We start from the raw sequence: 13,517 nt of genomic DNA, 5'->3' as shown, positions 1-13,517 counted from the left end.
TTAACTGTGACTAATTTTAACTATTTTTAAATGAATTTATTTCAAATTTCCTTTTAAGTAAAAGCTCTAAATTATTATTTTATTAACCAAGAGCCTGTAAAAGTTTAAAAGCTAGGAAATGTAGCTAAATTTTAAAGGTTGACATGAGCTGAGCAAATAATTTTAGAAGATATATTTAATACAATTGCTTGTATTAAATTTGTAAAATATAAGAAATATGTATTGGGTGATCCATCATACTGGACCAATAGTACTTAAAGATAAGTGTGCTTTGAATCTTCATATTTCTAGCATTCCTTGTCTCTCATTGTTTTCAGGTTTTTGGCAGACATGAAAAGGGACAACTAAATCCCAATCTGTTCTGTTCTTTTAAAACAAACAGTATCTTACAGATAACTCTAAGGGTGGCATTGCTAGTGAGATGCATTAAAATAACGTGGCATTTATGCTGCAATGAAGTGAAACCTGAGGCTCCACTTGTTGATGCTTTTGATCTAAGCAGTAGGTGGAAAGGGGTTTACTTGTAGATGAAATGGAAGACACACTTGCTGACTAATATTCTCTGTAATATGATCCAGAGGGGATTTGATCTAACAGCTCCTTGAAGCCGGGGAGACATGTGAGTTGATATATTTCATTTTAAGTTGTATATGATATCTTGTTGTCCTGTATTGGAGTAGTAGATGCTTATGGCTGAATACAGATCATGTTGAGGGGTTCGGATCAGAGATATGTAAGAGGAGATAGTTTGGGAAACCACATGACTCTTGGAGTTCTTCTTCCATATCCGGTGGAGCTGTGTGTTAAAACTCTCTATGTAAGCATCTGACTGGACTAAAGCTGTTTGCCATAAACTGTTTTTCTGACTGTAAAAGTGAGCATCTGAAATCAAAATATATTCTTATAGCAACTGGGAACCAATGGAGTTGTAATGAAGTGCCCATTCTCTGAATCAGGTTCCAAACCCTATCAATATTCTTCACTGATCACTGTAACAGCCCCTATAAACACAGTACCATAAATAAGGTTTGCAAACAGTGGCCTCATCACCTTTTCTTGGTGTGAGCCTGCTTTTGTCCTTATGTTCTTTATACAAATATATTTATTATTAATTCTTTTTCTTCAATTATGAAGGGAGACTTTTGCAAACCAGTCGATTTTGATCTTGTACTGAAAATGGCTCATGCTGGTCTCCTGTTATAGGCCATTTCACAATCACTGGCTCTCCACCAAAGATCCCTGACTGCCAACTCTTGTGAGCTTCACCTTCAACTGCATTGTCTTAGATGAGTACAGCTGTCCAGACAGGTCATGAATGGAGAATTGGTCCCTGCCCAATGGGAGCTTTAAGCTGTAGACCGGAAACTTGATTGGCTCTATTAGTGAATGATGAACTAGTAAAGGGTTCTGAGCACTGGTCTGAAGTGCTGTGGGTGATTGGGAAATGGTCTACTGTGTGCTTTGGAAGCTGGAGTCTCCACCTTCAGTGCCAGGTAGAGTGAATGTTAATGGTTTAATATGGAAATTGACAAGCAAAGGGATAACTGTGGTAGGTACTAGTCCAAAAGGAAGTGTTAGTTTCTCAGTTTCTTAGTTTTCACCACTGTGGCTATCAGTAACTAGGATTAGCTCTGTAAGTCCCCAATATTTGGTGCTAATTTGTCGAATGGTAGGCAGATGCCCTTGATGAAGGTAGAAATCAATGTCCTGCAGGCTACTCGCAGTATTTCTATTTTCCTACCAAATCACTTTAGTCTTACCTGGGTTAAGCCTGATCTAGCTGTTTTTCGTCCATGTGCTTATCTCTCACTAGCATTTGACACATCTTTGTAATGGCATTAGTGGTATATGTTTAAGTGAAGATGTAAAGATGGGTATTGGCGATAACAGTGTGTATCACCATGACATCACATGCAGATGTTCAAAATAAGATTAAAAAGTCTTGATCTTTACAGGATGCTGCATCTAAGTTTTCTGGAGGATAAGGAGCTGTTTATCACAGTAGTCTGGGTTGTTTTTCAGAGGAATGATTGAAGCCTTCAAGTCCACTCCCACTAAACCTTGTCAGTGAGTTAGCAGGACCTTGCAATCAACCTATGGAGGCAGAAAAGAGGTAGTAGAATCATATAAGCATTGAGGTTAGGTCTCAGTTCATAACCACTGAGAGGTCAGCGGCTAATGCACTTTATCCTTGCCATGCTTTCACTTTGAGGGGCCCAGGATGTTGGCAGATGTCAGGTGGCGATGGAATTTGGTTTTCAGTACTTTGCAAAGGAACGGTGGGTTTGAGAGACTAACTGCTTCAGTGCTGGGTTTTTAAACGTATCTTCAAAAATTATTAGATGAATGTTAGAGGATGTGTTAATAACAAGAAGGTGAAGAAAGAAGTGTAAATAACTAAATAGTAAGAGCTAATGGTGTTGCTTATTTGGTGATATCCAAAGCAAATCACTGCACACATTGAAACACAAACTAATCATTAGATCTTATAAAAATCAGAATAAATTAATCATTTATTCAAGTTCTAGTATATATGAAATTTTAGTCAACTGAAATTCGTCAGTATTGACTAGCAGTTTGACTAGCAGATCCTAGTAACTCCAACCTTCTGGAGGTCAAGAAATCATAGCTTCATGAAAATTGGTGAAAAGAGTACTTTTTCTTCCAGAAGCATTAGCGAGAAAGAGAAGTGCTGTGATAGGTCCTAGCAAGGAAAATTTTTCTTTTAATCATTTTACATTTTTACCTCCCCGAGATGGTTTGGGTTTTTTTTTGCTTAGTCAGGAAACATAAAGCCTATTTATCTTGAAATACCTTTTCTCCCCAGCCTCTCACTAGTCTCAAAATTCAGTTACAGAATTTTCAGTTACAGTTTGCCTTAGGCAAATGCCACTGGAAGAGTCAATATACTTCAGCTCCCTTTCTAGTCCTTATACTAAAGTTAGGTGATTTGTAGACAAGTGAAATGTCATTTCAATGCAGACGGGAATTGTTGGTTTCTTGAGAAAGGGACAGATGATTGCATCCTTCAGGAAGGTTGGAAGATTGCCTTCAGTGATCATTTTAGCCTAGTTGCTCTTTTCTGACTTTTAGTAAGTCTAGAGTGGGGGTAGACAACCTATGGCACATGTGCCGAAGGCGGCACGCGAGCTGATTTTCAGTGGCACTCATACTGCCCAGGTCCTGGCCACCAGTCCGGGGGGCTCTGCACTTTAATTTAATTTTAAATTAAGCTTCTTAAACATTTTAAAAACCTTATTTACTTTACATACAACAATAGTTTAGTTATATATTATAGACTTATAGAAAGAGACCTTCTAAAACCGTTACAATGTATTACTGGCATGTGAAACCTTAAATCAGAGTGAATAAATGAAGACTTGGCACACCACTTCTGAAAGGTTGCCGATCCCTGGTCTAGAGGAACAATAATTGACTCTGGAAGGAATGGCAGTATGCTGCTCAGAGCTTTCAATGCTTTTAGCTGTATGATACGCCTCAACTTTATCAAGAGTGGTGGGATGGTTATTGCTCCCCAATCTGGGATCATCTACCCCAGATAGTTTATCCAATATTTGAGAGCTTTTCACAAAGGTATACCCTGGGGTATAATGATTGTCTTTTATGGGATCCAAGTTACTGGCGGGTTTGCTATTTGGACCAGTTTTGTCATGATTTTTCTGCTGATTGAATGAGAAGGAAAGTTCTTCACATATCCTTCACAGAAGCTGTGTATTCCTCTAAAGAGTCTATGCAAGCGTGCAATGGACTTGGACTGTGTTTCATACCACTGACCTTCTTCTCTACCTTGGCCCTACATCTTATATAGTTCAGTTTCATTGACACCACATGATTATATTGTTCCATGACATCATCAGAACCATTGGCATTGCGGAATGACCTCTTTTTCTCTGGTTGCATTCTATTGGTTTATTGACCTAACACCTAAAAGGGTGAACTATTCTGGTTTAGCCATGATATAAATAAAGAGGCTTTTTCTCCAAGCTACCACTGTATTCCATTTTAATGAGATCATGAAGAATAGATGGGAATTGCATGCCATACACCAGTTGTGAGACAGGACCAGATGCAGATTAGGAAGGGAAACAAATATAGTTCTGCTAGGCAATACAATGACCATCCTTGGAACTTATTTCCCTTTGTTTACAGCTTTAGAAGATTCCGTATGTCTGTGGTTAATTCTACAAGAGTCTCAAAATTCCAGTTCACAGATCATAGAGTTTAAGGCCGGAAGGGAGCACAAGTAATATTATTTTGTTTATTTTTAAATACTAATTTTTTCATTATAATTTTCCCCCTGGTAAGGGTAGATGTTAGTAGATTTGTACCTGGACTGATAGACTTTCATAACCATTGTGAAAGTCTGAAACCTTGCTAAGATTTCAATACCTATTGAAATAAATGTAATTAAATTAAAAGTGCATTAAAATGCTTCCTTTTTTTCTATAAACTGAGAAGTCACAAATAATTCCAGCTGAATGTAGGTATTTTTAACCATAGCACACTATGGAAAATGTATTAATGATGTATTAACAATTAATCATTGAGTTCTCCTTCAGCATCTTTATTATGAAACATAATACATAAAAGTAGTATTATGAGACTGGATTAGTGTAAAATAAAAGGGATTAGGTTCATGTGGTGAAAAGGGAAACTTCCAGGTAGTCTAGACCCTGTTTGTTAATGAAATACAAACAAATGTAATTTCAGGGCTACAAAACTGACTGTGAACAGAAATATTTACATGGTCTCCTTTTTTTTTTTTTAAGAGAGAGATTCCAATGAAAATATATATATTTTTTCATTTAAATTTTACCCTGATGTGTTGGAAACCCAAACACTGCAGCAGTATTTAAGTGCAGTGTATTTCCAACATTTGCAAGCAGAGCTCCCGATCAGGACAATTAAACCAGTCATGACCCTTACAATTCCAACATGTGTTGCTAAGGGCCTTTCTCTTTAATTTATATAGCTTCTGCTTCCCTCCCCTTCGGGAAACACAGGTGTAAGATCTTCATATTATGACAGTTGTCTTTTTTCACAGATTCATGATTCCAAAGCCAGAAGGGACCATTGTGATCATCTAGTCTAACCTCTTGTATAACACAGGCCATAGAACTTCCCCAAAATAATTCCTAGAACATATCCTTTAGAAAAAAAAAATCCAATCTTTATTTTAAAAATTGCCAGTGATGGGGAATACACCATGAGCTTTGGTAAATTATTCCAATGGTTAATTACTCTCACTATTAAAAATGTATCTTATTTCCAGTGTGAATTTGTCTAACTTCAAGTTCCTTGTGTTATACCTTTCTTTGCTAGATTGAAGAGCCCATTTTCAAATATTTGTTCCCCATGGTAGGTTCTTTAAGACTGTGATCAAGTCACCCCTTAATCTTCTCTTTGTTAAACTTGCTAAATTTTGTTCCTTGAATCTTTCACTATAAGGCATCTTTTCTAATCCTTTAATCATTCTTGTGGCTCTTCTCTGAACCTTCTCCAGTTTTTCAACATCTTTCTTGAATTGTGGACACCAGAACTAGAAACAGTTTTCTGACAGAGGCCACGGCAGTGCCAAATACAGAAGTAAAATAACCTCTCTATTACTTGAGAATCCTCTGTTTATGCATCCAAGGATCGCATTAGCCCAATTGGCCACAGCATTACACTGGAAGTTCACGTTCCTTGCTTTGATGGGCAGTGACATGGTTAATAATGTTTACATGTAAAATACCATTATATGCATTTGACTTAGCTCTCATTGAAATGGACTGGGCATTTCACATCCCAGTTATTGTTTCAGGCTCTCTGCAAACTCAGGTATAATTATCTTCATGTTTTTAATATTTAATTACAGTAACTAGAAATGAAAGAACAGCAACTGAGAGAGGAGTTCAGCCCTCCCTTACCTGTCAGCCCCCAGCTAGTCCTTTATGAGTGGCTCATGGCAGGGGGCTGGAAGGGATATGCCCTGTTCCACCTCCTTCCCCCAGGCTCCATCCCTACCTTTCTCTGCATCCTCTACGGAGCTGTGTGCACGCTGCCGCTCTTCCCCCTCCCCCTCGCTTGGGCCATCAGCTGACTGGCGCAGGGACGGAGAGGAGGAGGGCAGGAAAGCACCATGCTTGGGGAAGAAGCGGGGAAGGGAGGAAGCTTGGCTGTTGCAGAACCAAGCTTCTGCCTCCTGCCCCCGCAGGGGAGAGCAGTGGGTGGTGGGGTTGGGGGCCAGGACCGCGGCAGGGAGCTGTGTGCCACTCAAAATCAGCTCACGTGCCGTGTTTGGCACTCGTGCCGTAGGTTGCCGACCCCTGGCTTAGATATTGGGTCATGCCTAAATTATCCTTAACCTCCACTCCATCTCTCAATGTTTAGCAGTCCCACTTCTTCTTTCTTTGTTTTCTTCTTATTTATATGGCTATTGAACCTTTTACTACTGGTTTTAATTCCCTATGCAAGGTCCAACTCTACATGGCTTTTGGCCTTTTTCACTTTTCCCCTACATGTTCTGACCTCAATAAGGTAGCTTTTCTTGCTAATCACTCCCATCTTCCACTCCTTGTAGGCTTTCTGCTTTTTCTTAATCACCTCTCTGAGATGCTTGCTCATCCAGCTTGGTCTACAACTCCTGCCTATGAATTGTCTCCCCTTTCTTGGGATGCAGGCTTATGATAGTTTCTGCAACTTTGACTTGAAGTAATTCCAAGCCTCCTCCACCTTTAGATCCACAAGTTCTTCAGTCCAATCCACTTCTCTAACTAATTTCCTTAATTTTTTTAAGTTAGCCCTTTTGAAATCAAAAACCTTAGTCACAGATCTATTTTTGTTTATCCTTCCATTTAGTTTGAACTGAATTAACTCATGATCGCTTGAACCAAGGTTGTCCCCTACAACCATTTCTTCTATGAGGTCTTCACTACTCACCAAAACCAAATCTGAAATGGCATCTCCTCTTCTTGGTTCAGCAACTACTTGGTGAAGGAATCCATCAGCTATCACATCCAGGAAAATCTGAGCCCTATTATTATTACTAGCATATATCCTCCAGTCTATAGCTGAGAAGTTAGTCTCCCATGATCACACAATTCTCATTAGTATTTACGTCATTAAAAACATTAAAGAGGACTCTATCCATATCCAAATCAGATCCCGGTGGTCTATAGCACACCCCAACCACTATCCCAGGGGAGGCTCTAAGATTTCTTCCCCAATGTGATTTTTGCCCAGACAGACTCAGACTTATCCATTCCATCCCTTCTGATTTATTTACAGTCCACCTCATCATTGATATACAATGCTACTCCACCACCTCTGCCTTTATTTCTGTCTTTCCTAAACAGCACATACCCTTCAGTACCTGTACTCCAGTCATGACTACTATTCCACCTTGTTTCTGTTATCCCTATAATATCTGGTTTCACTTCCTGCACCAATAACTCTAGTTTCTCAATTTTGTTACCTAGGCTCACATTGGTGTACAAACATCTTAATTTTTGCTCTTTGGCTTCGCTCACATTCTTTACCCGATTAGGCATTGACATTTTACCACCAGTATCACATATTAGACTGGTATCTACACTACCCTTCCTCCTTATGTCCATTCTCCTACCCACAGCTGTATCCTTTCTTACTTCGTTTTCTTCCCTCACAATGTTAAAATCTGGCATGGAGATTACCTGGACATGTCCCCCAAATTCCTAGTTTAAAGCTCTCTTAATCAGTTGTGCCAGCCTCCATCCTAGAAGTCTATTTTCCTCCCTACTCAGGTGAAGTCCATCCCGAGAGAACAGTCCTCTGTCCATGAATGCCTCCCAGTGGCCATACATCCCAAAGCCCTCCTTATAGCACCACTGCCTGAGCCATTTGTTGATCATCATAATCTTGTCACACCTTTGTTGCCCTGCTCTAGAAATGGGCAGAATCCCACTGAAGATCACCTGAGCCTCGATTTCCTTAAGCGTCTTTCCCAGCTTGGCATAGTCTCCCTTGATACGTTCCAGCGAGAATCTAGCCGTATCATTTGTTCCCACATGAAGGACAATCAGTGGATCCTTTCCCGCTCCTGTTAGGATCCTCTTTAGCCTCAGGTCCACATTCCATATTTTAGCACCCGACAGACAGCACATCCTTCTGTTCTCTGGATCAGCTCTGGTTACAGGCCTGTCTATTCATTTTAATAAGGAGTCCCCAATCATGTAGATCTGCCTTTACCTGGTGATGGTGCGATTCTCTGGTCTATTCCCTGTTCCATCTGGCTGCAAGTCCTTTCGATTCCTATTCACCCTTGCAATCCTCTGCAACCCATCCTGTATCCTCCTGGGGCTCATATTTGGTATTATCTCCATTGACTCTTCCCCTCTTCCTATAGAACTAGCTGCTCTTCTCTTCTTCCTTGCCCTCCCACCTTCAGTGACTGCCTGCTGTGCCCCTTCTTCATTTTCCAACTCCGCAAACCTGTTCCTTAGCTCTATTTCTCCTTCACTAGCCTGTCTTTTCCTCTGCCTGGTTCTCTTAGTCACATGCCTCCACTGTCCAATTTCCTCACCCAGCAGTCTCCCCTCAGAGTTCTTTGGTCCTGCTTCCATCTGCAGGTCTGAGCTTTTCCCTTCAGCCTCTTCATGTCTTTGCTCCATCATCTTTTCGAACCCCCTTCTAAACTCAGCCAGAGTTTCCACCTGCATCTCCAATCCTCGGATCTTTTCTTCCGTCAGCTCTATCAGGCGGCACTTCATGCAGACAAAACTCTTTTCAGGTACCCCCTCCAGGATCATGTACATGCCGCAGCTTGCACATCCAGTCATCTTCATTGTGTCTTCCACTGCTTGGGTCACTACCACTGGTGCCTCTATATCTGTCATAGCCTTCCCACCTAAGTCCTGTTAGTCTGGGAAACACAAACCAAACCAAACCACCACCATCCACAGCAAAACAAACCGCCAACGAGCACCACAATACTGCCAGAACACCACACACTCCCTTCACTAGCCTGTGTTTTCCTCTGCCTGGTTCTCCTAGTCTTCCCCCCCAAACTCCCCTCCAACAGAACTCCCACTCAAACTCCCCTGTTTACAGCTCTGGTGCCGCTGCAGCTGTCTGAGATTAATAGCAATAATAAGCCTTATTTGTGAATTAGTATCACCTTTAATATTAAAGATATAGCATATTGTTCTGTATTACAGAAAGATCTTGATGTTCAATATAACAAAATTTGAAAAGTTTGCTTTATATACAATAAACATAGCATACACACATGTGGTTCAATTAACTAGTAATTATTAGATCCTATAATCTAAGAGATTTAACTGTGTGACTTTGCTTAAATAGCAATACAGGCCTTAATTATAGCATTTTTTTCAGCATGTGTATCAAAGACAATAAACAAAACTAATCATATACTCCAAATTAAATTTGGAAATGAAACTTAGTGTAATGATGATCTTATGACTAAAGTGTAGTGTTTCTTGTGTGACCTCCGGCAAGTAATTTAATATAACTCCCTCAGTCTCCCCATCTGTAGAGTGTGGAAAATACTTTCCTATTTCATCAGGGTGAGATGAGACTGAATTCATTCATGTTCTAAAACATTTTAAGGTCCTTGGAAGGAAGTAACTAGAGAAATACGAACCATTATTATTACTTGTACTTCTAGTATACTAAAATATATTACTTCAGAATTTTTTTATTTAGTTGATATTGCTTTATTCGTCACTTCGGTACTTGGCAAAGCTGAATATGTCTCAGGAAAATCCTAATATAGCTCCAGAAAATAGCAGTCATCACTGCTGTTTTTCATAGATTCTAGGACTGGAAGGGACCTCGAGAGGTCATCGAGTCCAGTCCCCTGCCCGCATGGCCTTCAGGTATGTAGGCTAAACTTCCCTGGAGACATCCCGAAAAAGCAGATGTGCCAATGAAGGCTTGGATTTAGGAAAGCACGTATGTCTGTCTTAAGTTGTGGCTTAAGTCTGTCCTCATTCAGCCAGGCACTTAAACACATACTCAAGTCCCATTACAGTTAATGGGGCTTCAGTGGATTGGAGCCTCAATGGATTCTATTGGGAAACCAGATTTCAAATAGTAGAAAGCTTCATCTTTCACAAGGAAGCACATAATGGGCTGATCCTGTTCCTATTGAAACTTATGAGAGTTTGCCAATGACTTTATTGGGTGCCGGATCAGTCCCCGTAATGATGGCAGTAATCACTTACACGGCTTACTACGTTGTTTTCCCTGTGAACTAAATCTGTATTCTCCGTGGGGGCCTATGACATGTCAGACAGACATTTTGCTTTAGAATGGAGCCTCTTATTCTGAAGGTGAATATTCTATGTATTGTTGATATATTTTGCAGGTATTATTGACAGCACGCAGGTGGAGCAGAGGCAGGTTGTTGCAGTGACTGGTGATGGAACCAATGATGGACCGGCACTTAAAAAAGCCGATGTTGGCTTTGCAATGGTATGACCCTGAACATAGACAATTGTCACTTTATTTGCATCATAGATTTGCTTAAAGGGAGTTTTTCTGTTTATATAACACATGAAGTGAAATGGTCCAGTGATGGTTCATTTAGTGAAGCGAGAAGCATATGGAAAAGTTTCTGTTTTCTGGAAAGGGCTGTAATCAGTACGTCAGCAGTTTTAATGCAGTTTCAGAATCCACTATTACACATTGTGATAAACAGAGGAGTTTTACTTGGCTGATTTTTGGAAGAATCTTCTCAAAATAAATATTGAAAATATGCAGAATGTGGATGCCAGCAGAGGAAAGTGCATTCAATGTTCTGTCTGATAGGAAGGTGGAGCAGGAAGAACACTCTCCAATTTAATAGGACATTATTTTGACTAGGTAAAAATACACCCCCATCAAATACAATTTACTAGTCCCCCAACATTTTGTGGCACTACTGCAACAGCATCTGAAAACATAAGAAATTGAGGGCATAATAGATGCTGAATTCAATTTGAGCTGTGCAATTCCAGTTTCGACTGGCAATTCTATATATGCATATTTAAAAAAAACCCATCAGAACTCCAGTGACACATGGATGTTCGCTTCCTTATTCAGCATCAGTTGCTATCATAAAATACTCAAATAGCTGATCACAAGGTGTTCCCTTGCTCTCTATCGGCATACACCTCCAAACCTATTATCCAGCATGTCCAAGACACAGCATGTACTCACCAAATATTATTATTGCATTCTGTGGTCAAAGCATAAATGTGCAGTGGGAAGGGATGTCCAAAGATCTATTTTTTAACTACTGCTTTTTCTTTCCCATAAATAATTTTTATCATAATTTTCTGCACATTTTTTCCAGGGTATTGCAGGTACTGATGTTGCAAAGGAAGCCTCAGATATTATCTTGACGGATGATAATTTCAGTAGCATTGTGAAGGCTGTAATGTGGGGCCGTAACGTCTATGATAGCATCTCCAAGTTCCTACAGTTCCAACTTACTGTTAACGTTGTGGCTGTGATTGTGGCTTTCACTGGGGCATGTATTACACAGGTAAGCTGAGTTGCAGAGATGACATGAAGCAGGGATACTGGACTGCTTGATAATCCAAAGAGCCAAATACTCAATTTCAACAGATGCTTTCAACTGGTCACCATTGTATTCTTAATTCCTACAGTATTGTTAGCATGCATTTTTTTCTGGGTAATAAGTTTGGGAATCATTAGTTACATGTCAGAGTTACATCTGGAATCATGCATTTTATCAGTCATACAGATATTCCCAGAAGTATTACTTTTGATTGGACTGCAATTGCTGGTACATTCAAGATGGCAGCACTGTCATTTAGAGGTAATCCAGACAGGGAAACTTTCAACTAAAAATAAAGGAAACATTTTGGTGCTTTGTATTTTCTGATTCAAATAACTAAAAACAAAAACAAAAATCAGGCACAGAAATGTCTTTCTGACTAATTTTTTCCCCAGAATAATCCGTTCTAATTGCTAATATCACTATCCTCATTTACATCTTATTTTAGCAGGACCCACCAAGATAGAGGAGGAACTTTGTCACAGTATGTACCTATCTCACCAAACACACAAAAAAAGCCAAACTAAAGTGAATGCTGCTTCACTTCAACATCACCACTTTTTCATAAGCATACCTCCTTTTGATTGTCTCATTTTGTTCAGCAAGGGGCAGGGGAGTGTGTATAACTAGTGGAGCATGCGGGTTTTCTTCCTCCAATATTAAAAAGCAAAGGACATTGCTGCAGCCTTTACACCACATCCCTAAAATAACAATGCTCAAGAGCGGCATATACTGGAGAGGGGTCCTGTTACAAACACCTAAGCTTGATAGAAGAAATGCACACCTGTGAGAACGTCACAGCTCCCCTTACTGTCCATTACACAAATGTACGTGTCTGTCACTACAGGTAAATTCCATCTCTGACACACACACCTATGAGCAAAGCAATGAATAAGTCATTAGCTACACTTCAGGAGTACGCTTACATTGCAGTCATGGAATCGTTATGTGAAACTTGAGACCTGGTCTCTCCATTAAGCCGAGAGGTTAAGCTCCTTTCAACTTATTCTTCTGAATTCTCGGGTCTCAGTTGTACTTGGCAAGGTGTGGAAAGGTCTCAAGTCGTCCCCACTGGCCCTGGTGAGCACCTTCACAGGGACTGGACACAACTGTGTTCATTTGGCTCCTCTGGGCACAAGGACAGTATGATCATAGGGCCATTCACCAGAGGAAGCAGGAATGACTTTAAAGAAGCCAGTGGAAATTACCTTAGGTGAAATGCCTGTTGTATCCTGTCAAAGGGAAGCAAAGTAGCAACAGTCTCCTTGCTCTCCTGCTAAATGCTGGTGTACCGCTGTATTAATCCCTACTTTGGGTATGCCTTATAGGCACAATTGAGCCTATGGACAGATAGGAGGAAGGGAAATATTGTGGATGGGGAGGAGGCAGAGATTAGGTGACAGCCTTTTCCCTTCAGGAATATTTCAAAGCATATTGAGAGATTATTTAGCATTAAGGGATAATGGCTGGTACCTAAAGAGAAGAGGAAAATACAAACATTATAGAAAACAAATGATTATAGCATCATGTTGCTGATGCTGTGGTTGAAGTTGATTTCCTTTTAAATCCCTGTTTTCAGTCATTCGGTCATTACTTCCCCTCCTTCCCCAAAACAGTTCTTGTAGGATTAAATTTCTCATGCTTGGTCTCCAGCAATTTTCAATTACTTTGTGAGCTTGAAAGAAAATGTAACCCACTTCTTAAATAATGTTGTTCCTTTTTGTGCTCGGATACCTCAAACATAATTGTGTGGGTAGTTAATTTGTTGTGTTTGAAAATAGATTTTTTTTCAAATAAACAAATGACTAATGTTTGAAAATTGTGCACAGAGCATGCTCTGTGATTGTTTTTTCCCCCCTACCAGTCCAAGAACTCTGTTCGACTTCCATTGAAGACATTTGGAGAGTTTTCCTTGGCTTCCAACAGGAATTGAACCAGGCCCTAAAAATAC

At 40.0% G+C, this 13,517-nt stretch overlaps 1 protein-coding gene across 31 annotated transcripts in view; it reads left to right on the top strand.

Moving 5' to 3' along the window:
• The window catches only part of ATP2B2 (ATPase plasma membrane Ca2+ transporting 2), a 754,329-nt gene that overhangs the window by 697,285 nt on the left and 43,527 nt on the right, over nt 1-13,517 (top strand). For all 31 annotated transcript variants that reach the window (XM_065551218.1, XM_065551250.1, XM_065551243.1 and 28 more), the window contains 2 exons: nt 10,370-10,476; nt 11,339-11,530. In XM_065551218.1, the coding sequence (XP_065407290.1) occupies nt 10,370-10,476; nt 11,339-11,530 (299 nt within the window). The remainder of the gene's footprint in view (nt 1-10,369; nt 10,477-11,338; nt 11,531-13,517) is intronic.

This window comes from Chrysemys picta, chromosome 7, assembly GCF_011386835.1.
Source record: "Chrysemys picta bellii isolate R12L10 chromosome 7, ASM1138683v2, whole genome shotgun sequence".
In the NCBI taxonomy this organism is placed as follows: Eukaryota; Metazoa; Chordata; order Testudines; family Emydidae; genus Chrysemys; species Chrysemys picta.
The sequence above is the reverse complement of the archived record's forward strand: the minus strand, read 5'-3'. Positions and strand labels throughout refer to the sequence as shown.